Here is a 26547-nt window from a genome sequence, read left to right on the forward strand (position 1 = left end):
GGAGAAAACACCTGGAGTGTAAGTAGGACCGGGCATCCCTCCCTCACACACACACAACATCCACCAAAAAGCTTCCAAGGGCCGCCCCTCTATCTCAGGCTGTGCCGTGAAGTTGAGCCCCTTCTCGCAGTCTGCCCCCTCACTCCAGCACACCCTCCCTGTGCTTCTTCATGTTGTCTGCCATGCCCTTCCCTCCTCCTAGGAGCGGGGTGCTACCCTGCCCATTCTGCAGGTGCACCCCTCCTCTGTAAAGTTTTTTTCCACCTCTCCTGTCCCACCACCCTTTCCTCTGATGGAAAACACTCTGTTCTAGGCTGCAGGTGTCAGCACCGACCCTACCATTTGATCCATCAAAGCGTCAAACTGGAGAAAGTAACACAACATGCCCTCAGGGAACTGACGGTCTAGTGGGAGGAGACCAAGGCAAAGGAATACACTGCAAGTTGGGGAAAGGGCTTAGAAGGAAACACGGTTCAGTGAGACACACTGAACAGCCAGGCAGAGACAGGGGGAAACCAGAATGGGTGGTTGGGGAAGGCTTCTTAGAAGAGACGGCCTTAAATGAGTATCTGAAAGATGGGTATGAGTGAACCAAGCAGGAGTGGGGAGAAATTACCAGAAACAGGGCACAGCACATGCGAAGGTGTCATGCGCTGTAAGCGCTTGGCATTACCGAGCACCAAAAGGAGGCCTGGGAGAGCGGCATGAGGGGAGGAGACTGGCCTTCTAGAAGGTCCTAACCACTCTGAATCACCATTCTGAGACTTGTTTCTCTCTCTCCCCGCCTCAGAAGGGCTGGAGTACATGTTACTCCTGTCTCCAGGGCAGAGCAAGACACCTGGCACTCATGAGCATTCAACAAGTTCCTGTGGGTGGTACTGTCCCTGGCCATGCGGGTGAGCCACCTCTCTTTCTGCCCGTTCCCCACCCCCAGAGCCATCCCCAGTCAGCTCACCTAACTGAAGCACCCGGGGATGGTTAACCACAGACTGCTGATAGAAACAGAGGATGAAACAGGAGCAGCTGTGAGAGCTACGGTTACATCCTTGAGAAACGCCATTGACAACCCTGTTGGCAGATGTGACCACCGCATGGTCTTCAGAGACCAAATTCTCAGGGTAAACTTCAATCAGATGGCAACTCTAGTGCAAGAGGGCCTGCCAAAATCACGCGCCCTGAGACAGACTGTCAACTTGAAGTTCAAAACAGTTTCCAAGGTCAACTGTTTTTAGTCACAGTACTTCTGACAATGAAATGCATGTTTATTTTCCCCCCTCCACCCAATAAGACTCTGATTCTCCAGACACCAAATGGGTATCCTACAAATCAATTTTCAATACGGACACTAACTCCCAGTATTTAAGGACTTGGTCCCACAAGACTGCCCCCCGCTTCAGAGGCTAGTCCAATGTTCCAGGTTGCCACTTGGACCTCTGACCAACCAGCTATAACTGCTGAGGGTTTCCACAATCCTTTCCTCGGGTTAAATTATTACTAGAATGAATGGCTCACAGAAACTCAGGAACGCACTTTAGCTACTATTACCACTTTACTGATGCAACTCAGGAACATCCAAATGGAAGAATTGCACAGTGCAAGGTCAGGGGAGGGCCATGGAACCTCCTGGCCCTCTTCTGGCACGCCGTCCTTCCAGCACCTTCGTGAGTTCACCAGGCTGGAAGCACTCCAAACCCCCATCATTCAGGTGCTTTTATGGATGGTTCCATTAGGCAGGCAGAAATGACTGAAATCATTGACTATCGGTGATTAAGTCAATCTCCAGTTCCTCTCCCCTCCCCGAAGATCAGGAGGGGTGCTGAAAGTTCGAACACTAATCACATGATTGGTTCCTCTGGCAACCAACTTCCACCCCGAAGCTATCCAGAGGTCACTTTGTTAGCCTAAGCTCTGGTGTGGCTGAAAGGGGCTTGTTAGAAACACCAGAAGTTACTCTTATCATTAAGGAAATTTCAGGGGTTGTAGAAGTTTTGGGGGGATGAAGACCAACTACATACTTCTTACTCTATCACACGAGGTTTGAGTAGTTTCTTGATTTTTTTTTTTTTAATCCTTAAAACAATCCATAAGATGAGAAGACAACCTGGTGAGTCAGCAGGAATTTCCAAGTTGCCCAGCAACTTGTACTTCCCCTGATAGGTTAGCCCTTGACCCACCCAGAGCTCTGTCACTTTCAAGAACACACTCATAATTCTTCAAATCACACTTTGAACCCTTGCTTTCTGGCTAATGAGTTTTGATTTTATTCTAAAATAGTTAACTATGTAGGCTAAGCTAACCTACAATTTTTAACTTTTTTAGGAAAGAAAGGGGACTATCGGGACGTTACATGTAGTTTGAGGGCATCTTCTGAAGAGTTTAGGATCATTTGCTAATCACATAAACCACTGTCCTGTGTTCTTTCCCTTTCTTGTTAGTATACCTATTTTTAAAGTCCTATACTATAATTTTTTTTTTATGGTAGCTCTGCATGCTTCCCCCTAGTGAGGGTAGAAAAGGACTGCAGATACCTTCCTGTGAAATCCTAGTTCTGTTACATGAGGCTTTCACAGGTGCTGTCCCCTTGAACAAATCTATTTATTCCTGTCCCGATAACTCTTTGTCCTCTGGATCTCACTTTATGCCATTTCTTCAGAAAGCCCTTCTTCCCTTCTTTACTTACACAATCCAAACCAGGCTCCTATTTCCCTCTCATAACATCACTTCATGACATTTGTCATGATTGGTTATTATACGTTCAGGTGCGTTTGGCTAGCATTTACCGCCCCCACCCCATGCAAGCACAAGCTGTGTGTGGGCAGGGACTATGTTGCTCACATCTCTATATCCAGTTCCTGGAACAGCGTGGCACAGAGGAGATACTCAACGTGTATTTGTTACATGATTAGCCGCTTTTCTATAGAGGCCTAGGGTTTTCTGAACATAATATACCCAGTACTAGCTTCTAGTTTCTTAGGATACAAATTGCTCATGGTGTCTTCTGAACCCAGGGCCCTGTCATAGCAACAACCAAATAATTTTATTATTTGGTGGTGGCGGGGGTGGGGTGGGGGCTTTGGGGGTAGGAGGGAATTGCACCACGCAGTTTGTATGATCTTAGTTCCCCAACTAGGGATCGAACTCAGGCCCTCAGCAGTGAAAGTGTGGAGTCCTAACCACTGGACCACCAGGGAACTCCCAATAACCACATTTGAAAATGTTTGCTTTCATCCACATACTTGTGTACTTGTTGCTTTAAATGCAATGCTAATCCTTACAGTGGCCCTTCCAGGTGTGATTATGACCCTGTTTTACAGACAAGGACCCTCCCCCGCCAACCAAGGTTTAGAGAGAAAAACTAAAATCCTCATGGTTGCACAGCTAGTAAGCATAGGCACAAGCAGGATTCAAGCCGAGCTCACAGTGCAGGGTCTGCGCTCCTTCTACTGAATCTCCACTCCTCACACAGGGTACATGACTGCCCCTCCTCCATCCTGGGAGGGGACACTCCAGCAGGCCTGAGCAGATAAGAAACCAAAAGACCAATGAGTCGCTCATTTCTGGTAATTTTTTCTTGATAGTAAATAACATGAAATATTTTTGTATTAAAAAATGTATATTCTGAAGTATACAATAAATGTAAAGAAACATTAAAAAACAAAACACAGAAATTAAAAGTAATTTCATGCCTGTCTCAGGAACTTCCACGGAAAACCACAAAAAGCATTCTTTTGTCACTCTTTCACATCCCTTTACCTTGCTGCTATATTTTTAAAATGCTAACATTCCAACTCAGTCTTCATGTTCCACTCCCACCCACCTTCCACTAGAAAAATTCAAATGTTTAAAAGAAATTGGCAGTGTGTCAGCCACCAGCATGTCATTCTCAGAAGCATCAGTCATTTATGAGGACACCTTTTTCGAGGTACAATAAATCTGATTTTTATTACACATCTTAGTTTAGAGTCACTTTTACATTCCTAGACAAAGAGATGATACAAATAAATATTGACTATAAAACTCAGAGCCCCAAGTAATGGCATATTCTTTGTCTAAAGGTAGCCAAAGAGAAGGTCAAGATCAATAGTAACTCCAAGGAGCCACAAAGCCCACTGCCTCCTGCCTGCCCCAGGATCACTCCTTTCATAAATAACCTCAGAAGCATTTCATTCAAGAAGCGAGGGCGGGAGGCGGGGGGCAGATTTCCAAACAGGACAAGACACAACCTTGCACGACAGACAATAGCCAGGCCCGCTGTTCTTATCCAGGTCCTTCTGAGCATTCTGATTATGGCTTTTAGAGTGTATTAACAGCCCCATTTTCGTCCACTGATGGTGCTGAGATGGCCCAAGGTGGCATTCGCACTGAGCCTCGATCTCCAGTGGGAAATGTGAGGCTGGACTGATGTTCCACGTTGACAGAGAATGGACACTTCTCACAAACTTGGCAACGCTTCTACATTCAGTGAAGGGGCACTTACAAGAGTCACACAGGAGAAGCAGGGTGCGGCCCACGCTGGAGCGGAACAACTCTTTTGACGCCCGTGGTCGTGGAGATGCGGGTGGTGCCATTCAAGCAGCATGCAGGCATTCGACGGGGAGCCATCCAACGTTAGGGTGGAGTCTTCAGAAAGTGCTTCATGCCTACGATTTGTGGCCTTGAGTTCTGAATCTAGGGGCCTGGGAGACATGGGATTTGAAATCTGAAACCAGATACATTCCTGCGGGCGGTTGCACGTGTGTCTCAAACTCCTTCTCTCGGATGAGCTTATTAGATCCTGGGGCCTTGCTGCTACATTTCATTAGTTGCTGCTGACATGAAGGTGCTCAGAGGGCTTGGAACATTCTAGCATGACTACAGACAATAAAAACCTGGTCCCTCAGTCATCTTGGTAGGTCTACACCTTTGGCTCAATTCAGAGCCCAAAGCAGCAGCTTCCTGGTGGCAGCAAGACACTCTCCTCTCTATGTGAATATTTATCGGATCCATTTTGAGAGAAGAAAAGCACCGGAGACTCAACCTCCAGCCAGGTGTTCTTCTACTTCATTTCACAGACCACCAGATGAACACAGCTGAGTACAAGGCAGGCCTGTTTTCATGACCCCGCCTGTCAACTTGGCTTACTTCTTTTGCCTTCTTAGAAAAGTTCCATGGTCATTCAACCACCCATGGTCAGAAGAGTCACCTTGAGACATCAGTATTCAGCTACAGAGTTATCCGCAATTTTTAATTCTCAGATTTCCTAGATGGAAATGTTCAGCCTACAGAATTCAGATCAGCTTCAAGGAAATGTAGTGCAAGAGACAGGTGTAACCAGCAGGTCACCATCTTAGGCTACCCACCCCATCATTTGGTTCCTGTTCAAACAGGGACATTCTTAGTAAATAATAAAGAACAGAGTTTGATCCCGAGAAAGATGAGGGATGCCTCCATAATGCTCCGGGAATTGCTGAAAAGGGCCCTGGGTTCAGAAAGAATGGTTACGAAACAGGAGATAAGCTGGTAGACGACAGATCTCCATTTGCAGGACGCTAAGACATTGCACTCGGTACCTCCTCTTTCCCACGGGTTCTGATCCAGAAATGTGCCCTGGGAACTGAGCAGCTGAGTTAAAATATAACTCAAGGCCCACTGAGTCGCCACCATCCCGAGGCACGGTGCCAGCAAGGTGCGCCGGTGTGGCCGACTAGGGACACATATTGTCCCCTCAGGCTTGGCTCGTGGACTCAGACACCCACGTGGGAGCTTCCAGCCTGGATTAGTCATTCAGCGGGCCTTTAATACAGACAAAGGCAACAACTGAACGTTAGTGTATTTCTAAAGTCGGCCAAGTTCTTGGTCTCTCTCTCTCTCTCTTACAGACACACATGACACATTCAAAGAACATAGGCACCACTGTGCTTGCACATCCACACACACTTATGAGCTTCTCATGGGGGGAATGAAGAACATCCACCTAATGACCAACATAAAGCCAAATTTTGAATTTCAATAATACAGATAACTAAAACTTACAAACCAAACCAGTATATGTAAACGGGAACTCCTAACTCCTCTGAACTATTCGATCACACGGCCATGCCTTGCTACCGCCCCGGGCTCTGCCAGGGGGGAGCCCAGTTCTAGGATTAGGTGAGTTTTTGGCTGGAGGCAGGCAGGATTCCTCTGCTGCTCCAGCTGTCATGTCTTCCTTTTCTACTGCACCAAGCCTCATGACTCCATCTTGGCACCTACCTCGTCACCCCAATGCTCTCTATGCAAGGATGGAACAAAACAGGGGATGCAGAAGTGCCACTCTGTGTCTCGTGCCCTCAGCTCTGGTCCCATCAGAGAAGGCAGAGACAGCCTCCCTTTTCCCAAAATACAGGCCCACTGCAGAGCATGCTCTGGAGGATGGGCCCAGGCAGGTTCACTCAGAGAATGTACATGGGAATAGATGGTGACCAATAAAGAGCAAAGTGACACGGCGTATGGATATGGCATCAGCTTACAGATTCACATCTTGGATAAGATGGTCATGGTTTTGAGGTTTTAAAGAAGCTGTTTCCCTAAACTCTCCAAGGAGGCAGAGGAAGTGTTATTTCTATTGCTTCTGACATGGAATCCTTCTGGAGCAGAAGTTGGCAGCTTCCTTGGAAAATATCTGCTCCTTTAGCAGATCACAAAAGCAGATCCACTTCGTACTGAGGTGCATGGACCGTGCCCCTCAGAGGCTTGACTCCAAATGAGATTTCTCATTTTCTACCAACAAGAACGAGCACCTGCTCAAGTTCTAGGACTTTCGCTTTTCAAACTCATTGCCACTTTATACTGAGGCTCCAAAGACTTGGTCTGCTGAGGTGACTCCTGATTTTGCCCTATTGTTCAACAAGAAGGGAGCCGAGTATAAAGAACTGGCTAGAAAAGTAGAGGGGAGAGGATGGGACAGCAAGGAAAGGAGAGGAGGTGGCAAGGGAGAAGGGAAGCAAGGTAACCGGTCACTCTCTTGCTTTCCACTCTGGCTATCACACTTTACCTTATCCAGGCAGTTCTGAGATGCTAATTAAAGGACAAGTCCCAGAGGAGCTGAGTGCCATCTTATGACCAGCATGTTCAACCAGATTAAGTTGGTTCATCGGCAAAGAGGCCATTGCTTTTCCCCAGGGGAATGGTTCTGAGTTTGGGGTCAAGTCCTCTCTGCAGGTTTTTGCTTGTCTCTTCTCCCAGAAGGCAAGGCTGTTTGTAACCTGGGAGAGGGGGAAGTGGCTTTACTTTGGAACTAGCCCCCGAGGCTGTGGATAAAGCTGAGATGCGGGGGTTCCTGAGGAAGAGGAGGAGGAGCCCGACTTCCTTCCACTTTTAGGCCTGCAAGAGTCAAGCACATATGTCCATTACACATCCCATCGCTGTCTCTGATGCAGATTAGCCTCCCTTCCCATCAACGGCCATTATGTCTCAGAGTGGCCTTGCCTCATGGACTTTCAATTGTAAAACCACCAGAGACTGGCACAACATGACCCTCTCAGATGGCCATCATGACCCGCCAACGGACGGATGACACCTCAGGGGGGGACTCTGATTCTCAGCAATTGTTCTTCCATTAAAATTACATCTTGACTGTCTTCTCCAAATTGGTAAGAAGGAAAAAAAAAAGAAAACAACTAAGTACGCAGGTAAAATTCCTTCCATTTTTGGTTCTGCGCTCAGTTACTTTCCTTAAACTTCTAATCCGGAATTTAATAAGACAGGATTTCTAATGGAGCACCAGATTAAGTGGTTGGTTATTTAAACTGCGGCTCAGAGCCTGGGCTGTGGATGCAGACAGACCGAGGTTAACTTGGGCTTTGCCACCTAGTTCCATGACAAACAAGCACTTTTGCTACCCTCTCCCCTCATCTGTCCTTGTCAAGCATGTTCTGTTCAAACATAGGTCCCCAAAGCCACTGACCTGGCCTTGGTTTTCTTATGTGCAGTGCTTTCAAAGGATGATGCATCCACCTGTATCTCATCTTCGTCCTGCAGAGCAGCATCCAATGCGGCCTGGACCTTGGGGGCGATGGCGGGGCCCTCGTAGTCTCTGGTGGTCCGACTGGGCATGTCCAGCTCCAGCAGCATGATGTTTTCTGCCTGCAGAAGCAGAGCCGAGACAGCTAGGATGGTGTCCAATCAGACAAAAGGAGTTCAAACAATCTAAACCCAAGAACCGAACCTCGGATTGCTTGCTACTCAAAGCCTACCAAGGGTCTAGAAAAAGTGATGTCGTTTTATAACTTTTTTCCTTGTGCCACTTCAGATGACTTTTATTTTACTTTCTATGCTTTTCTCTATTTTCCTTAAAAAAAAAAAAAAGAATGTGTATTGCACCCCAAGGGGAATAATCAAGAGAAAATAATAAGTCAAACCCATTTATTGTAGACAGTAAAAAATCCAAAAAGATACGCAGAAGAAAATCGTAGTCATCAATAATCTCCACACCTACAGCAGCTCTGATGAATTTTCTGGCTGGAGAGGGAAGGAGGCAGGTATGGTGCATATATGTGGAGTGTGTGCAGAGGGCAGTATATGTGCTTATTATCAGATTTTGAAAATCAGACCAGGCTCTGCCTCATAACTGGCCTTGTAGATAGATTCCCTCACTTGATATTCTGCGGTGGGCCTTTTCCTAGACCCTACACACCAAGCTGAGGATGACGAGGGAAGAACACCCCATGGCTCCACATCTTCCCCTCTAGTTCCTCCCACTCAGTGGAGTTCAAGCCCCAAGGTCCAGGCCGGGGGATGAGGGAAACCAGCTGGGAGAAGGTTAAGGGAGAGAATGGAGTGGCTCCGTTGATCAATTTTATATACTGAGATACTGCACAACATGTCTCTCAATGGAGCAGGTCCGTTGCTAAAAATCATCTGAGAGCCACCGCTTGAAATTTTATCTCTGGATCAAGGTAAGCCCCCTGGAAACCCACGTACTTGATTTGTTGGCTTTAAAATCATGTTTTTAGGCTGAAGACATGAAATAAACTGGCAAGATATGCACCCTCTGAAACTGCTAGAAAAATACTTCTGAGGACTCTGACACATCCCTCATCTTTCACGACATAAAGCCACATCTGATAACCTCTTTTTTGCTTTTGTTTTCCTTATTCAGAATAACTCAGTGCCAGGAAGAATGGTGCTTAAAGAGTTAACTAGCCGTAATCTGCCTTGCTCTGGCTGCCAAGGGAGACTCAAAAACATCTTAAATTTTTTAAGTGACAATCTTCATCATAAAAGTAATTCAGAGAATTCCCTGGTGCTTCAGTGGTTAGGACTTGGTGCTTTCACTGCTGTGGTCCAGGTGCAAACCCTGGTTGGGGAAACTAAGATCCCATAAGCCATGCACTGCAGCTTAAATAAATAAACACAATAGAGGTTCCCCATGGATAGTTATAAAAAATACAGATAAGCAAAAAGAAGAAAATTTTAAATGAATGTGCTTCCATTAACCAGCAATTACCAGTTCACATTTTGATCTACTTTGCACCCGATTTTTTAATTCATATATACGCTTTCAGGACCAATTGTTCTATAGCTGAACAATACCTGCATCTCCTGGCTCACCCACTTAGCAGCTACCTGAACTTTTAAGCCACAGGACTGACCACACCGAGTGAGAGGGCTCAATCAGACAGAGGAGCAAAGCGCTGAGTACAGTGCCTGGTGCATGGCCAGTGCTTATAAATAGAAGCCTGTATGGTATTTTTACTGTAAAATATGTTTGGGTCATTAACTAGTTATCAATTATGTCACTTCAAATAACTACATGACTCACACATATGCTGTTAAATGGAAGGACCGCAAGTTCTTTCACGAACCTCCATCTCCTGTCATTAGACAATCGTTCTTTCCCGTCTCCCCGCAAGGCCATTCTGAAACTCACTATTAACGACGTGTACTGGCCACATGGACTACAGTATGTTTGTTCTCTCTCCTTCCCTAGTCCTAATTTTCTAAATGTCATTCTCTTTTACCTTGCTATTTATGATTCATTAATCATACATATTATTTGTTATAATTGTTGTTATTAATGTAGCTGTCCTCGGGTCCCTCTTAAAAGTGTCAGGATACAAATTATGACTTTGCAGATGGGTCAAAGGATTTGCATAAATTTAAACTCCTTCAGGACAGAGAGGAGAGGAACACGAGTACAATCTTCTCACCCTGTATCGAGCGTCTGGACGAACCATCATGGATATTCTTGCGTGCTGGCTCAACGGTCTCCTGTATCCCACGGCTGAGACTGGCCGTTTCATCATCTGCTGGTTCCTGGAAATGGACTGTGTGCTTAAGACCCAGGCCAGAGTGTGTCCCACAGTCCCAGGATTGGGACTGTGGAACTAGCACTCAGAATTGAGTCTCCTTTAGGTAGAACCTGAAATGGGAAACTCTCTGGACTGAGGGCTGACATGTAAATGGGGCGGGAGCTGCTTATATTTTCTGCTTGAATTGCTTTCTAATTCACGTGTGAACATCATGCATCTTTCAAGTTGGAGGGGCTCTGAGTCATCATCCAGTTCTTAGATAGCAGGCATGAAGCTAAGCTGTCCACACTCCCCACTCCCACATCCTTGGCAGACTTCTCTCATCTTTCCAGCAGGACCCAGACAGAGACTGAGAATCCTCCACACAGTCAGACTGACAGATAAGATAAAACCTGTGTACTGCCCCTCCCTTGGCCTGGCACACTTCACTGGATATCTGGGGAAAATGAAAAGCAGGAACTTGGGAAAGGCCATTAGTTCACTATGATAATGTTTCCCAATTCCTAATACCACACTCGTCACCAAACGTTTACCTCATGAACTTACAGCAGCCATAAAGTCACAGCTACAATTGGTTCCAAGTTTAAAGGAATCAGACTGCATTTTACCATTCTCCTCTGGCCAAGTCCAGTTTATCAACATTCTACCCCACCCCATTCCCACATTACAAGTCAATAGCGACTTACTCCAGTCTGGTTATAGGATGTAATTTCCAATGATCTTCCTCTTCATCGAAGAAGGATCTATTCATAATTTTACTCTTTTCTTCCAGAGGAATGAAGTTTTCTATAATAAGATGCCTGTAAGAGCACACATACACAGGTGAATAGATGGACAAAGAACAAGAACGGGGGGCTGGCTATCTGGTCCCACATGAAGCAAGTAATAGGGAAGGGCCAAGTCACTCAACCAACATCTACTGAGCAGGTACAACGGGACTACCATCATACTAGGAGCTGTGGTACAGACATGAATGACACTGGCCCCTGCTTGAGACAGAGAAACACTCTTAGGTATGCTGATGGGTCTATCATAGGAATGGAGAAGGTAATGGCATCCCACTCCAGTACTCTTGCCTGGAAAATCCCATGGACGGAGGAGCCTGGTAGGCTGAAGTCCATGGGATCACTAAGAGTCGAACACGACTGAGTGGCTTCACTTTCGCTTTTCACTTTCATGCATTGGAGAAGGAAATGGCAGCCCACGCCAGTGTTCTTGCCTGGAGAGTCCCAGGGACGGGGGAGCCTGGTGGGCTGCTGTCTATGGGGTCGCACAGAGTCGGACACGACTGAAGTGACTTAGCAACAGCTATCGTAGGACGATGGAAAGGTCACTGATCCCCAGGGAGTAGCAGTTTGAGGAGCCGGAAGGACTAAAGAGGAAGGGAGGGACTTCCCTGGTGGTCCGGTGGCTAAGTCTCCACACTGCCGATGCGAGGGGCCTGGATTTGATGTCGGGAACTAAGATCCCACAGTTTTTGAGGCAAATAAATAAATCATTTTTAAAAATAAAGAGGAAGGCAATGCCTGGGCTATGCTGTAGTGAACTTGTGCTAAGTGCTTGGGGGAGGGCCACTGGTACTGCTAAACCTGCTCCTTAATTTCCAAAATGCTGAAAACACATTACAATTTCCAATGCCTTCCTCCAGTCCTATGGACTGTTGCCCAAGGTGGAAAACTCCACATTCTCATCACCAGAACAAAGAGGGGAACGAGATATGCATTTGAGCCCCTTAGACCCCTGCGAACTAAGACCATTCCCGAGAAGAGTCTCTGCTTGAGAAGCACCCAGGGAACACGGCAGACGATGAAACTGGAACCCGCTGAGCTATGTCTCTCCATGGTGATGACCATCCCTGCCCCTCTCTGAGTGCACTCCTGCCAGACCTCAGGTCAGAACAATGCCAACGGGGTGTGAACATGGGCGATACACAAAGCAAACACCACACAGGTCGAGGGGACTATGAGAAACAGGCTGGCTGCTGTTTATTCAGCAGATATGAATAAGAGACAGAACAATGAAAATGACTGCCTTAAAAAAAATAGAGATGACATTTTCTGTTTATTTGACTATTTAAGAAATGGTTTTTCATATATTTGGGGTTCTTTTTTTCTTTCTGATTTTAAAGATCTTACCTATACATTAGAAAATGTGAGACTTCCCTGGTGGTGAAGTGGTTAACACTCTGACCTCCCACTGCAGGGGGTGCAGGTTCGATCACTGGTCAGGGAACTAAGAACCTACATTCCATGTAGGGCCAAAAAAAAAAAATTTTTTTTTTAAAGCAAAGAAAATGTGAAAATTACACACAATTTCAGTACTCAGAGATAGATATTTTGACATATTTTGTTCTGACCTTTTTTCTAGGTGTACATGCCTAGCAACAGGACTAACACATATATTTAATTTTAAGGGCTTCTTTCCAAATTTAAAACTTAATCATTAAAAGAATCTCTTTGAAAAGTTCTTTTTTTAAAAAATTTTATTTATTTTTGGCTGCACTGGGTCTTTGTGGCTGCAGTTGTGTTTAGTTGCTAAGTTATGTCTGACTCTTTGCGACCCCATGGACTGTAGCCCACCAGGCTCCTCTGTCCACAGGATCTCCCAGGCAAGAATACTGGAGTGGACTGCCATTTCCTTCTCAATGAAAAGTTCCTCTTTAAAGAAAACTCTGAGCAAATGAAGGGGAAGAACTGATATTAAAAAAAAAATTTTAATTTGCAAAATCCCTAATGAAATAATGGAGTTACACAAAGATCACTGTTGGCTGAAACCATTAGCTCAATGGTTCTCAAGCCAGGCTGCACATCAACATCACTTACAATATCTTAGACCTCACGAGAGATCAGTGATTCTCAAAGTGTGCTCACAAACCAGCAGACACAACAGCTGGTACTTGTGAATGCAAATGCTCAGGCCCCACCCCAGATATGCTGAATCAGATTCTCTGGATCCACATTTAACAAGCCCTTCAGATGAACTGGTACCTGCTGAAAGTTTAAGGACCACTACCTAGACGAGTGAAATCAGAATCTCTTGGGTAGGACCCGAGTGTCACTATTTTTAAAAACTCCTCCGAGGATTTATGTGTGTAATCAAGGTAAAGAACCAGTCCTTCAGAGTCCACCTTCAGTTAAAGCAAAGTAAAGAAGATAGAGACACAAGCTAAATGACACCATGAAGAAGCAGCAGACTGACAAATCCAGAATGTGGTATATTTCTCTAGGCTAACTGCCCCAGCCTTTTCAAAAAGACAACTATGAAAAAAAGTTTCTAAAAAGGAAAGGGGTGGCTCCAGATTAAAATGGCAACCCACCCCAGTGTTCTTGAGAATCCCAGGGACGGAGGAGCCTGGTGGGCTGTCATCTATGGGGTCGCACAGAGTTGGACACGACTGAAGTGACTTAGCAACAGCAGCAACAGACATAATAACTAAATGCAATATATAGTCCTTATGTAGATCTTAATACAAATAAACCAAGAAAATCCAAATATGGGTAGGGTATGAGAGAATACTAAGAAGCAATGTTAATTTTGTCAGGTGAAAATATATCCTTACATCCACAAAAATCAATTTTAATTCTGACACAGTAGCTTCAGAATAAACATTCTGAAAATAAAATTAAAACAATTCCTTATATGACAGCATCAAAAAAATAAAATACTTAGGTATAAATTTAACAAAAAAAGTGCAAAGACTATGCAATGAAAAATACAAACATTTATGACAGAAATTAAAGAAGATTTAAATAAATGGAAAGATATCCCATGTTCATGGATCAGCATATTTAATACTGTTAAGATAACAATACTCTCCAAATTGATCTACAGAGTCAACACAATTCCAATCAAAATCTCAACTGTTTTTTTTTGCAGAAATTGAGAAGCTGATCTTAAAGTTTATATGGAAATGCACGAAACCCTGAATAGCCAAAAGAATCTTGAAAAAGAACAAAATACTGGAGCACTCACATTTTCTCATTTCAAAACTTACTACAAAGCTACAGTAAATAAGACAGTGTGGTACTGGCATAATGACAGACATATAGTTCAACAAAATAGTACTGAGGGTACAGAAATAAACCTTTACAATTATGGTCAACTGATTTTCAACAAAAGGTGCTAGGACAACTGAATATCCACATGCAAAAGAATGCATTTGGAGCCATACTTCAGACGATATAAGAAATTAACTCAAAATGGATCACAGACTAAATGTAAGACCTAAATCCGTAAGACTCTTGGATAACCTAAGAGAACTAAAAATGTTAAGTCCACAATTAAACTTGGACACAAATGTTCACAGCAGCATTATTAACTATAGCTGAAAAGCAGAAACAACCCAAATGTCCATCAACTGATGAATGGATAAATAACATGTGGAATATTCATATAAGATGGTTCAGCTCTAAAAAATGAAGTGCTAACATGCTGCAACATGGATAACTCCTGAAAACATGTTAACTGAAAGACACCAGTCACAAAAGACCACATACTATATAATTCCATGTATATGAAAGGTCCAGAATAGGTTAATTTACAGAGTCAGAAAGTAGATCAGTTATTTACAAGGCTAGGGGAGGAGATAATAAGGAGTGACTGACAATCAGTACACGTTTTCTTTGGGTGAGGGCACACGCAAATGTTCTAAAATTAGACTGTAGTGTTGACTCTACAGCCAAGTAAACATATATATACATATTTAAATGACTTGCAGGGGAGTTCCCTGGTCACCTAATGGCTAGGATTCCGGGCTTTCACTGCTGTGGCCCAGGTTCAATCCTCGGTGAGGGAACAGATTCCCCAAGCTGTGCAGCCAAAAAAAAAAATTGACTTGTATCTTGAATACTTTAAATAAGTGAATTGTATGGCATGTGAACTATAGCTCAATAAAGATTTTCTTAAAAAAAAAAACAAAAAACAACACTGTGGTACATATGTAAGTATGTAGGAATGAGGTAACATGATGTAAGATTTGCTTTAAGATATTTTTATGACGGTTAAGATCTGTGCTTTCACTGAAGGGGGCATGGGTTCAATCCCTGGTGGGAGAAATGAGATTCTGCATGCTCCATGGTGCAGCCCACCCCCCTAAAAAAACACAAAAAAACCAAAAGCAAGCAAACTATGAAAGATAGAGGACAAAAGACTGTTTATCATGGCATCTTGGGCTTTCCTGGTAGCTCAGCGTAAAGAATCCGCCTGCAATGCAGGAGACTTGGGTTCGATCCCTGGGTCAGGAAGATCCCCTGGAGAAAGAAATGGCAACCCACTCCAGTATTCCTACCTTCCTGACTGGGAAATTCCACGGACAGAGGAGGCTGGTAGGCTATAGTCCATGGGATCACAAGAGTCAGACATGACTTAGAGATTAAACTACCACCACCGCTGGGCAATGGATATTTGGGTATTCCTTATACCATTCAGAAAATTCTAATTAATAAAAGATTCCCTTTCATCAACAGGCAGTGGCTGTAGGAAGGCAGAGTGGGAGGAACTTGGAGATCATCTGGTGAAGATATTCAGTTAACAGATGGGATGCAGAGACAGAAAATAAGTTTCTTAGGAATAAACAGAAGACAGACAAGGTGGCAAGAGATGGAGAGAAGTAGGCAGGGGCCCTGTCTTCTGAGGGGTTTCTTATTTAAACAACAATGCAGCAAGTGGCTGGGGTGCCCCAGAAGGCCCAGGACTTACTTGAGTTTCAGCTCCCTGGTGAGCTCATTCTGGGTCTGCTCCAGCTCCTGTCGCTCTTTAATGTGCTCTTCTTGGAGGTCATGGATCTCTGCCTTGACTGCCTGAAGCTTAGAGAAGAGCTAGAAACAACAGGAGAGGCGCTGAACCGGGCGGCCCTCTAGATAACAGAGTTCACTCTCTGCCCCACACCTCAAGGAGCCTCTGCCTGCCTCATTCCTTTCTTACCTTTTTGAGTTTCTTGGTCTTGATGTCCACCTCTTGCTGCAATGAGCTGTACGTCTCCTTCAGTTCCAAGGTCTCCTCATCTCGGCTTTCCATCTGCTGCTGGATTTCTCTTTCTCGACGTTTCTGAGCAATGTCACAAAATTGATCAGTGTGCCTACAGACAACGTCTATTCAAGAATATGGGGCTGGGTGCTCTAGATCAGTCTCCCACCAGGAAGGGGCTGACACATGTCCTTTCCATCACCTTTGAAGAGTCTAATAGAAAAGATATTTGCTCTGTAGCATTAACGCACCCCACCCCACTCCATTCTCTCCCAAAAGGAATGACAAGTTACCTGTTCTGCAATTTCTTGCCGTTTCTGCTCCAGGATTTTCTGCTGTTCATTTGTATGATCTACTATATTTTTTCCTCCAACGAGCAGCTTACTCTCCATGGCCTTTGTGAGAAAAGAGCAGAATCCATGTTGTGAGTGGTCTCGCTCAGAACATAGCTCCTCACAGGGAAGCCTGTGGAAGACAAAGAGTTCCGGACCGAGCCACAGCGGGTAAATTCCTGGGGAAAATATACTGTGCTCAGCTGGGCCTTTCCCATCACTCGGGTGGCGCTTTGGTGGCTTCACTAGGGCTTTATAATGGAAATACTGAAGACACAGCTTCCTTGGACATATGTGAATCTCAGCTTTATTTTTTTAAAGAAAATTTTTGGTTTGTATGAAGTATTGACCCGAGTTAGAACCTATTAAGCACCTCCTACATGCTAGGAACTGAGGATGCCACTACGAATATGAGTCAAAAGCTGAGAGTCCACGGAGGGCCACAAGTAAGCAGGTTCTTATCAGATGGAGTCAGATCTTATCATGAGGAAAAGACAGAGTAATACAGGGAGAGGAACACGGGAAGGAGGGAATTCAGGCTCTTCCCAAAGGCAGGCAGGGAAAAAGCTTCCTGTCTCAACGGACAGCTACAAGAGTGCTAAAGTAAAATTAGGAAACAGCTAAGAACAATTGTTTTCAGAGGGTAGGGTAGAGTGGTGACACATGAAGTTGTCAAAGCAATCAGGGGGTGGTTCAGAAACCTCCAAGCCTTGTTAAGGGAGACTCAGCTGGACCCTGAGAACTGCAGGAACCACTGTCGTGTCCTTTGAGCATTAGGATATATAACCAGATCTGTGTTTTAGAAACAAAACTCCCCTGCAACAGGAGGAATGACTGGAAAAGGGCAGGCTGGGTGGAGTGAGAGCAGACCGGAGGCTGTTTTAAGGTTTCAGGCCTGAGCTGGAGCAGGAGAGGCTGGCAGAGCAAAGTGGATGGGTCCGAGAGAGGCAGGGTTCGGAGACCGAGGGAGAGCGAGTGGCAGCTGGCAACGATAACTCCTAGGAGCCTGGCTAGACTGAGGAAAGGCAGGCCGAAGCAGGCTCTGCGTGGCCCTGGGCATCTCCGTGGAAATACCCAGCAGGCAGAGGCTATCAGCTGGGATGTTAGGAGACAGCTCTGGGCTAACCATACAGATTGAAAACCTTCAGCATTTAGATGAGGGCTGAAGCCAGGGGAATGATTTGCACCTGAGAAGCATGGACTCCAAAAACTCCGCAACCTTAAAGAAATTCTACCCCTGCTGTCATGTTTCAGCCCCTGAGACGTTCCTTTTCTTTCAAAACGAAAATACTGGACTGATTAGTAATCACCACCCCCAACACACTGCCTTCCAGCTCTAAAATTCTTTTGTCCTGTGACTGTATATCATCCAGGGACTGAGAGAGACAGATGTCATGTCATTCTCCCATAAATAAAACATGTAAGAGGTCCAGGGACCTTGAGGTGATGCTGAGTCTGGCCACACTCGGCTTCGAGAGTTGCCCAACTATCCCGGGTTGCTTAGAGTCTAGGTGATCCTGGGCTTCAATAAAAGCTGTGATCTTTAAAAATACCACATGCAGATCAAACACAAGCATACCCAGTTACACAGTGCAGGAGTCGGGAAGGCTCAAGTGGCAGGACCCCACAGTAAGCCCCTCCCCAGAACACAACTACTTCCTAACTGTGCTGCATGTGACTCCATTTTCACACCAGGTCTTGAGAGTCCTACAAAGGATCCCTACCTCTGAAGTCAAACAGGACTCCTCCGGCTCTGTGAGAGGGCTACTATATAAAGTACAGCTTCACATGGTGGGGGAAGGGGAGGCAGGAAAGAGATCACTTTGTCATTTTTTAAAAAATTAATAAACATAGGCACGTTTTAGAGTAGAAATCAAAGTCTGCATAAACACAAGACACAACCCAATGCTTCAAAGGAATTCTGGCATGTTGTCAAGCAGTGGTCATCCTCGGTTTTCCACAGCCCGTGCTGTGCTCGCCTCTGCCAGGAAAGCCCTTTGGCGGCCCAGAGTCCAGGCACCCGAGGGAACTGGTGCCAGAAAGAAGAGACAACACACAGGCACCTCCACACTCTAGAATTCTACTCAGCCACTGGCACACAAGGGAGCATGGACTCCAAAAGGGAGCACCCAGGGGGTCATCTTGTTTAATCAGGCACCCTGCAGATGAAAACCACAAGCAGACACCATTGTTTATCTACCAGACAGACAAAAATTCGAGCCCGCTAATCACAAGTGTTGGTAAGGATGGGGAACAACCACGACTCACACCCCACCCCCAGCAGAAGCATCAACACACATGACCACGTGAGAAAGCTATGTGTTGCTGTCTGGTGAAGCTGAAGCTATATACACCCTAAGACCTGATGGTGTCAAGCAAGAAACTCTCACTCACATAAGTCCAAGGAATTCAGGGCAAGAAAACTAAAACAACCCACACTATTAGGAGAAGGGAATGCCATGGAAATCTCAGAGCAGTAAGAATGAATCACAGTTCCAGGCATCAAAATGGATAAATTTCATTAACATAACATTAGCAAATAAAAGTAGATCACAGCAGTAGGATTCAACTGCTACAAAAGTTAAAAATTATGTGAAACTAAAAAGATCTTTGGGGGTTTCCCAGGTGGCTTAGTGGGTAAAGAATCTGCCTGCAATTCAGGAGACGCAGGTTCAATCCCTGGGTCAGGAAGACCCCCTGGAGGAAGGCACAGCAACCCACTCCAGTATTCTTGCCTGGAGAATCCCATGGACAGAGGAGCCGGGCAGGCTACAGTCCATAGGATAACACAGTCGGACATGACTGAAGTGACTGAGCATGCACAAAATGATCTCTCATGTAGAGATATACATATAAACATATATACACATTTGGGTAAACTATAAAGAAAAGTAAAGAATAAACACCAAATCCAAGGTAACAGTTACCTCTGGGGAGGTAGGGGCACAAAGAGCTGTAAAGATACAGATGCTATTCTGTTTCTTATAGTGGGGGATGGAAGGGGGTACATGGATATTACTGTCAAAGATTCTCTAGGCAAGAATACTGGAATGGGTTGCCATGCCCTCCTCCAGGGGATCTTCCCAACCCAGGGATTGAACCCAGGTCTCCTGCACTGCATGTGGATTCTTTACTGTCTGAGCCACCAGGTAAACCCAAGAATACTGGAGTGGGTAGCCTATCCCTTCTCCAGGGTATCTTCCTGATCCAGGAATCAAACTGGGGTCTCCTATATTGCAGGCGGACTCTTTACCAGTTGAGTTCCTAGGGAAGCCCTTGGGCACTGAATATCAACATCATTCCTCATATCATTTTTTGATAAAACAAAAAAATTAGAAAGAAAAAAGAACGGGCCTAAGGCAGGGTACAGTACCTTGATTTTGGCCCCGAGCACCTCAGCAGCATCCTTCTCCCGCCGCAGATCCTCCATCTTTTTCTCCTTCTCCTTCAGCAGCCTCTTCTTTTCCTCTGCAACCAAGCTGTGGTCCTCAACAATGGCCCGCTTCTCGATCTCCAGTTTCTCTTGCTGTTCCCGCCAATAATCATCCTTGTCATCCCCTTCCTCCTCCCCATCTTCTCCCTCCTCCTCCTCCTCTTCCCCACCCCCAACACCTCTCCGTTTTTCTCGCCTCTTCCTTCTGCCAACGGACCGCTTCTCTAACTGGGCCTTGAGCCGAGCAATCTCTTCCTGGAATTCTCGAAGAAGGGCATCCTTAGGGTCCTCGTTGACCCTTGGCTTGTTCTTAATGTTTTTGGCACGGTTGGCATATCTTAGAGTGGTTAGGGTCTCTTCTACATTGTAAGAGGCGGGCCCCACGTTGGCCACCATCACAGTTTTAGCATTGCCACCAAGAGAATCCTGGAGGAGCCTGGTAAGCTTGGAGTCCCGATATGGAATATGAGTGCTTTTTCCATCCACCAGGGCAGAAATGACATTACCCAAGGCCGAAAGGGACAGGTTGATCTTGGTTGCTTCCTTCAATCTTTCCCCTTGCGCACCAGTCTTGGCCTGCCGTTCACTGCCAGCAAGATCTACAAGGTTCAGTTTCCCTACCCGGATGTGGTTTTCACCGTCGAGGCCCACCTCACTGCATTCGATGGTGATGACAAAAATTGCATGTGAACGGGAACTGTGTTCATTCATGTTGGTGGCCCCAACAGAACGGTTCTGGTTCCCCACGTTCATCACATGCTCTATTTCCTTCACGCTCTTGGTAACGAAGGAAGACAGGTCTTTCACGTACACCCCGGTGTCAGGCCTCTCCTTGAGCTCGAGTCTTTTGGTCTGATCCTTGGAGAGCAGGTCTCGGATCTCCTCCTGGTAGATCTCCAAGTAAGAAGCCCTGACCAAGTACTGTTGATTCTGGGATCGAGAGATATGGGTGAAGATGTGATCAAACGAGTTAGGGATGACCCCTCTTTTCTCAGGGTCACCCCGGACTCCTTCCATCGTGTAGGTTTTCCCAGTCCCAGTCTGTCCATAGGCAAAAATTGTCCCATTGAAACCCTGAAGGACGGAGTCCACCAGCGGTCGGAAGGTCTCATCATAGAGTTCAAACTGTTTGGCGTTCCAGTCGTAGACGGCATCAAAAGTGAAGGTCTTGGGCATTTCATGGGCCACTCCCTTGGGGTTCTTGACAGACACCTGCCCTAGCTTCACGTCCACATCCACCACCTTGTCGTATGAAGCAGCCTTTTCCTTGCCATTCATGGGCCGACAGCGAACCACCACCCGGACTGATTCTGAGCTTTTCAGCTTTGACATGATGACCTCTGACCAGGTCCACTCTTAAGGGCTATGAATCCAAAAATATCTCAGGATGCTAGGGTCCTAGGGGAAGGGAAAAGAAAAGTAAGCACAGACAGTTCAGTTGTCACTGGGGGCTGATTATACACCCAGGTCACCTCCATCTAGCCAAACTTCTGACAGCCATACTTAATAACTACTACAGAGGGACAAATAAAAACACTATTCCATCAACAGTGTTAACTAGCGTGTCCACTCTTCAATGTATATTTTATCCTATACTACAGGTTGAGGTGGCTGGAAGATTTATAAAAGCCCAAGTAACCTTATATGCTATGGAACTACCATAACCTCTGCACAGAGCCATTTGGAACTATCTATCTAAATTTAAAATGCAAAGCCCCTTTATCTAGCAGTTGTATTTCTAAGAATTTATCCTATAGATGGAAGGATATCTGTTGTGGCATCATCTGTGGTAGCAATAGATTGTGGACAACCCCAATTCCCATAAAGAGAGGGCTGATGAAATAAATTTAATATATACAGTGGAATCCTGTGCAGTTGCTAAAAAGAATGTGCTAACCTATACATAATCCTAAACTAAGATATGCTGTTAAGTGAAAAAAACCTGGATGAGGAACAGTGTCTACAGCACAGCTTACATATGCATGCTACAACATTAGAAGCATACATGTAAAAGTGGTAACCGTGGCAACCTCGGGAGGGGAACTACGGGCCCAGAGGACACTCAGAGGTCTCGAGAAAGAAAAAAGACACTTTTCATTATACACTCATTAGTACTGTTTGAATTTCCTATCTTGTACTGATAATACTTTTCCATTCTAAAATCAACTATGGCTTGTGCAAAATGTGTTCAAATAAACAAGGATGTGGGGTAATGCATTACATAGAAAGCACTTATCCAGTCAATAAATTTTTAAAAATTTGAATGCAAATAAGAAACCAGATGTTAAGAAATTTTTAAGCAAAAACAAAAAAGAACTTCATTTGGTGCTAAAAACTCATGGAGCAGAAGACAGGATGATGAAATGGGTTCATTGGGAAGGGGTAGGGAGCAAGCAAATTAGAGCAAAGAGATGCATATGATGACATTAAACTCCCCAAAACCTCAAACCAAGGGTTTTAAAAAAAACAAATAATTCTGACTTCCTTGGCGGCACAATGGATAAGAATCTGCCTGCCAATGCAGGGGACATGGGTTTGATCTCTGGTCTGGGAAGATTCCACATGCCACAGAGCAACAAAGCCCGTATGCCACAACTACTGAGCCCATGCTCTAGGGCCTGCGAGCCGCAACTGCTGAGCCCTGTGCGCTGCAACTACCGAAGTCCATGTGCCTAGAGCCTGTGCTCCGCAACAAGAGACGCCACCATCATGAAAAGCCTGCGCTCGCAGCAAGTGGAGAAGGCCCTCACAGCAACAAAGACCCATCACAGCCAAAAAGAAGTGAACAGACAAATAAAATTATTTTCAAAACAAAACTTATTTTAAAATCTATACATTTTAAAAATGAAAAACAAACAGGTAATTCACATGATTCTTGATTCAAAAGGTCCTTTGCTGACAGGTCCCTCTCCCTTACCTGTTCTCCAGCCAACCACTTCCTTGCTTACAAGGCAAGGATTATTAGATTTTTTAATCTTCCTGAATAAGTTTATGCATAGAAAGCTCATATGTATTAATGCACACTTATCCTCTCCTTTTTTACACAAGCATAGTATGTAATACACAATACGCAGTGTCCTACAGCTTGCTTTTTTTTACTTAACAACCTGTCTTGGAGTTTGTTCCCCTCAGTAAATGCAGAGCTGCCCTGTTCTTTATGACAACTGTAAAACATCCCTCTATATAGAGGCACTGTAATTTATTTAACCACTACCCTAGCACTTAAGCTGTTTCTGATATTTTACTATGAAAAACCTAGGACCACATCCTTTCATGTATGAGAAAAAAAAATCTATCTGGATCACAGGATATATGAATTTGTAATTTTGATAGATACTTAGAACATGAATTACAGCACTCATTGAGCTGTGAGACTGACCTATTCCTTGCCAACAAAAGGCAGAAAAATGTGAAGCTGTGATGAGTCACTCTAGGAATGTATGCTGCCAATTAATAAATACGGATTTGTTATGTTCCTTCATTGATCTTTCATAAAAAAACTGTTCTGTCGGTAAGCAAGCACATGGAAACATGAGAAGCTAGTTTTCATAATTCTTCTAATTGCTACATGTAATAAAATAATGTTCTCTAAGAATGAAGAACCACAAGACCTCTTAGCCTCCCTGCATCAGTGTTTTTGTAAGATCTGTAAAACAGGGATAATTCTCCTTCATTTTGGATGATTGTCAGACTAACAGTTACTTATAAAGGTGGAAATACTTTGTGAACTAAAATAAAGTCAGATTAAAATTAACTAATATAGGGACTTCCCTGGCAGTCCAGAGGTTAAGACTTAGCACTTCCACTGCAGGGAGTACAGGTTCAGTCCTTGGTGGGGGAACTTTTGCTCACGAGCCACAGCATAGTAAAAAAAAAAAAAAAAAAAAGCTAAAACAATTGCATCCAAAACCCTTGTCAGAGGGGCATTCTGAAGATTACTGGTGGTGATGGTGGTGGTTTAGTCATTAAGTCATGTCTGACTCTGGTGACCCCATGGATAGTAGCCCACCAGGCTCTTCTGTCCATGAGATTTTCCAGGCAAGAAAACTGGAGTGGGTTGCCATTTCCTTCTTCTGGTGATCCTCCTGACCCAGGTATTGAACTCGTGTCTCCAGCATTGCAGGCAGTCTCCAACACTGCAGGTGTATTCCTTATTGATGAGCCATCAGGGAAGCCTAATTTTATGCATTAAATATCACTAGACTAATATTTTCTCTTGTTCAATTTGTAGTCATCATCCTTAAAAAAAAATCAGTTCAAATTGAGATCCAAATACCTAATCAATGTTCAACTGTGGTGGTTTGTGGTGCTAAGTTGTGCCCGACTCTTGCGACCCCATGGACGGTGGCCTGCCATGCTCTTTTGTCCATGGGATTCTCCAGGCAAGAATACTGCAGTGGGCTGCCATTTCCTTCTCCAGGGAATGTCCAATTAAAAGTAAATATCAAGTCATTTAAAGAAAACTATGTAAATGGCAGCCTTTCATTCATCACCTTCTAGAAGCTACTAGAATTTCATCAGATGCTTCGAATCAGATATCAGAATGGCCAGGTTACTGCGTCTCCTCTTCTTTTCCAGGGGAATGGCCCCCAAGCTACAGCCATGGCTGATCTCTTGCCTGTCTCTCCCTCCACTTCAACAGAGGCCTAAAAGCTCTCTAGGTGCCAAGCCCGAACCCCAGGCTCCAGAGCCTCCTTTGGGGAGGCCTCTGCTGTAGCACATGGGATGGTTAGACAAGACCTGAGACTCCCAGGAATAAGAAACAGAAGAGGTGGATGGGGAACAGGTCACTGGAGAGGACCGATTCTTCTGCATTTCATACCTGGGGAGAGGTTTTACCTATGAAAACAATGTGACCCCAAGCCTCTCTAATAAAACTAAAAAGCCTGCAGCAGGCTTTCATGCAGATCTTGATGTTCAGCTGCTTCTGTTACAGCCCTGTATATTTTTGAGTTCTCCAAAACAATAAAAACAAAGGAATGATAATGACCCACAGTAACCTTAAAAAGCTTTTAAAAAGAAGGAATTCCCAAAGTCTGAGTCCACTTAATTAAATCTCCTTGACTTGGAACACAGACCATCATTTCTTTTCTGAACTCACTGAGCTAGGCTGAACTAGTCATGTACTACTGACATATTACTTCAGGAAGATGGACTAATTTAATTTCCTGCCACCAGAGCTTAAAATCTTGCTGTGGTTCCTCCTCAAAGGAGAGGGTTTTCTTGGAAGGATGCCCTGATAGTCTTTATTACCTTCCTCCTCCTTCTTCTGGTCTGTCTAATTACAGTGATAAATCTTTAAAGGAACTCACAGCATTGCCAGGAAAGGAGAAACCACAGGTCAGCAGCTCAGCATCTTTATCCCAAACACCTCTTCTGCCTGAACCTGTTATCCCATTGTTAACGACCACCGTTAGAATGGCTACCACATGTGAAAAATTGAGTCTTTGTCCAACTTCATCTCTTTTGTCCACTGAGGAAATCAGCTGCACACTCCTCAGGGCAACCACTCTCTTCCAGAATCTTTCATGTTTGGATTCACCCACTCTCACCTGTGCTGTCAAGGAGTCCACAACAAGTTCTAGAACTAGGTGTGGATTTGGATTATCAGTAACCATTGGCTTCCTATAGAGATTCTAGAACAGAGGTCACAAACTGGTCACATTCTACCTGAAGCCATTTTTATTTGGCCCAACCGCTGTCTGAAAAACAAAACAAAACAAACCGCCCAGCAATTCTACCTCTATATCTGTATATGCCCTGGTGAAAAACCTTTGCACATATACACAAGGAAACACAGAAAAGGATGCTTCCTGCAGCATTGCTAAAATAGTAGAAAACTGGAAACAACCTAATCATCCATTTATAGAGGAAGTGAAAAATAAAAGATCGTATATTCATGCCACAGATATTATACTATTCAGTATTTAAAAGGAATAAATTGGAGCAGGAGTCAGCAAATGACAGCCTACAGGCCAAATCCAGCCCACAGCCAGTGTTTGTAAATAAAGTTTTATTGGAACACAGCCATACCCCTTTGCTTACATATTATCTATGGCTGCATTAGCTATAAAATAGCAGAGCTGAGTAGCTGTAGCAGAGGCAGTGTGGCCCACAAAACCTAAAATCCTGATCTTTCATAGAAAAAGCCTGTCAACTCTGAATTAGTTACATATATTTACATTAATAAATAAACAGGTTGAGACTTTCCTCGTGGTCCAGTAACTAAAACTCTGTGCTCCCAACACTGGGGGCCCAGGTTTGACCCCTAGTCAGGAAACTAGATCCCACACGTTATAACTATAAAGATCTCACAAGCCAACTAAGACCTGGCACAGCCAAATATTTTTTTTTAAAAAAAGAAAGAAAACAAACAGGTTGAATGAAAAAGCAAGCTGCAGAATGACAATTATGACTAAAAAATTAGAAAACATATGGTGTTCATGGATTTGCATTTATGTATATGTAAGTATCCCCAAAAATGGAATAGAAGGATATACAATAATTTATGATAGTGCCTGCTAAAACTGGACAGAGTGAAATATAG

The 26547-nt window shown here is 44.5% G+C and overlaps 1 protein-coding gene across 14 annotated transcripts in view; it reads right to left on the reverse strand.

Moving 5' to 3' along the window:
• The window catches only part of KIF3B (kinesin family member 3B), a 57111-nt gene that overhangs the window by 12452 nt on the left and 18112 nt on the right, over positions 1-26547 (reverse strand). For 7 of the 14 annotated variants that reach the window (XM_088843860.1, XM_088843855.1, XM_088843857.1 and 4 more), the window contains 9 exons: positions 19941-21398; positions 16529-16630; positions 16194-16316; positions 15969-16087; positions 10958-11071; positions 10170-10275; positions 7925-8103; positions 4478-4676; positions 49-3515 (listed from right to left, as the gene is read on the reverse strand). In XM_088843860.1, the coding sequence (XP_088699986.1) occupies positions 3459-3515; positions 4478-4676; positions 7925-8103; positions 10170-10275; positions 10958-11071; positions 15969-16087; positions 16194-16316; positions 16529-16630; positions 19941-21332 (2391 nt within the window). In that variant the 5' untranslated portion in view covers positions 21333-21398 and the 3' untranslated portion in view covers positions 49-3458. Of the gene's footprint in view, positions 1-48; positions 3516-4477; positions 7342-7924; positions 8104-10169; positions 10276-10957; positions 11072-15968; positions 16088-16193; positions 16317-16528; positions 16631-19940; positions 21399-26547 lie in introns of those variants that run through there. The other 7 variants (XM_088843856.1, XR_016039129.1, XR_016039128.1 and 4 more) reach the window with 7 other exon arrangements.

Source organism: Moschus berezovskii, chromosome 15 (genome assembly GCF_049115385.1).
Source record: "Moschus berezovskii isolate FMDL1 chromosome 15, NW_MosBer_1.0, whole genome shotgun sequence".
NCBI classification, from domain to species: Eukaryota; Metazoa; Chordata; class Mammalia; order Artiodactyla; family Moschidae; genus Moschus; species Moschus berezovskii.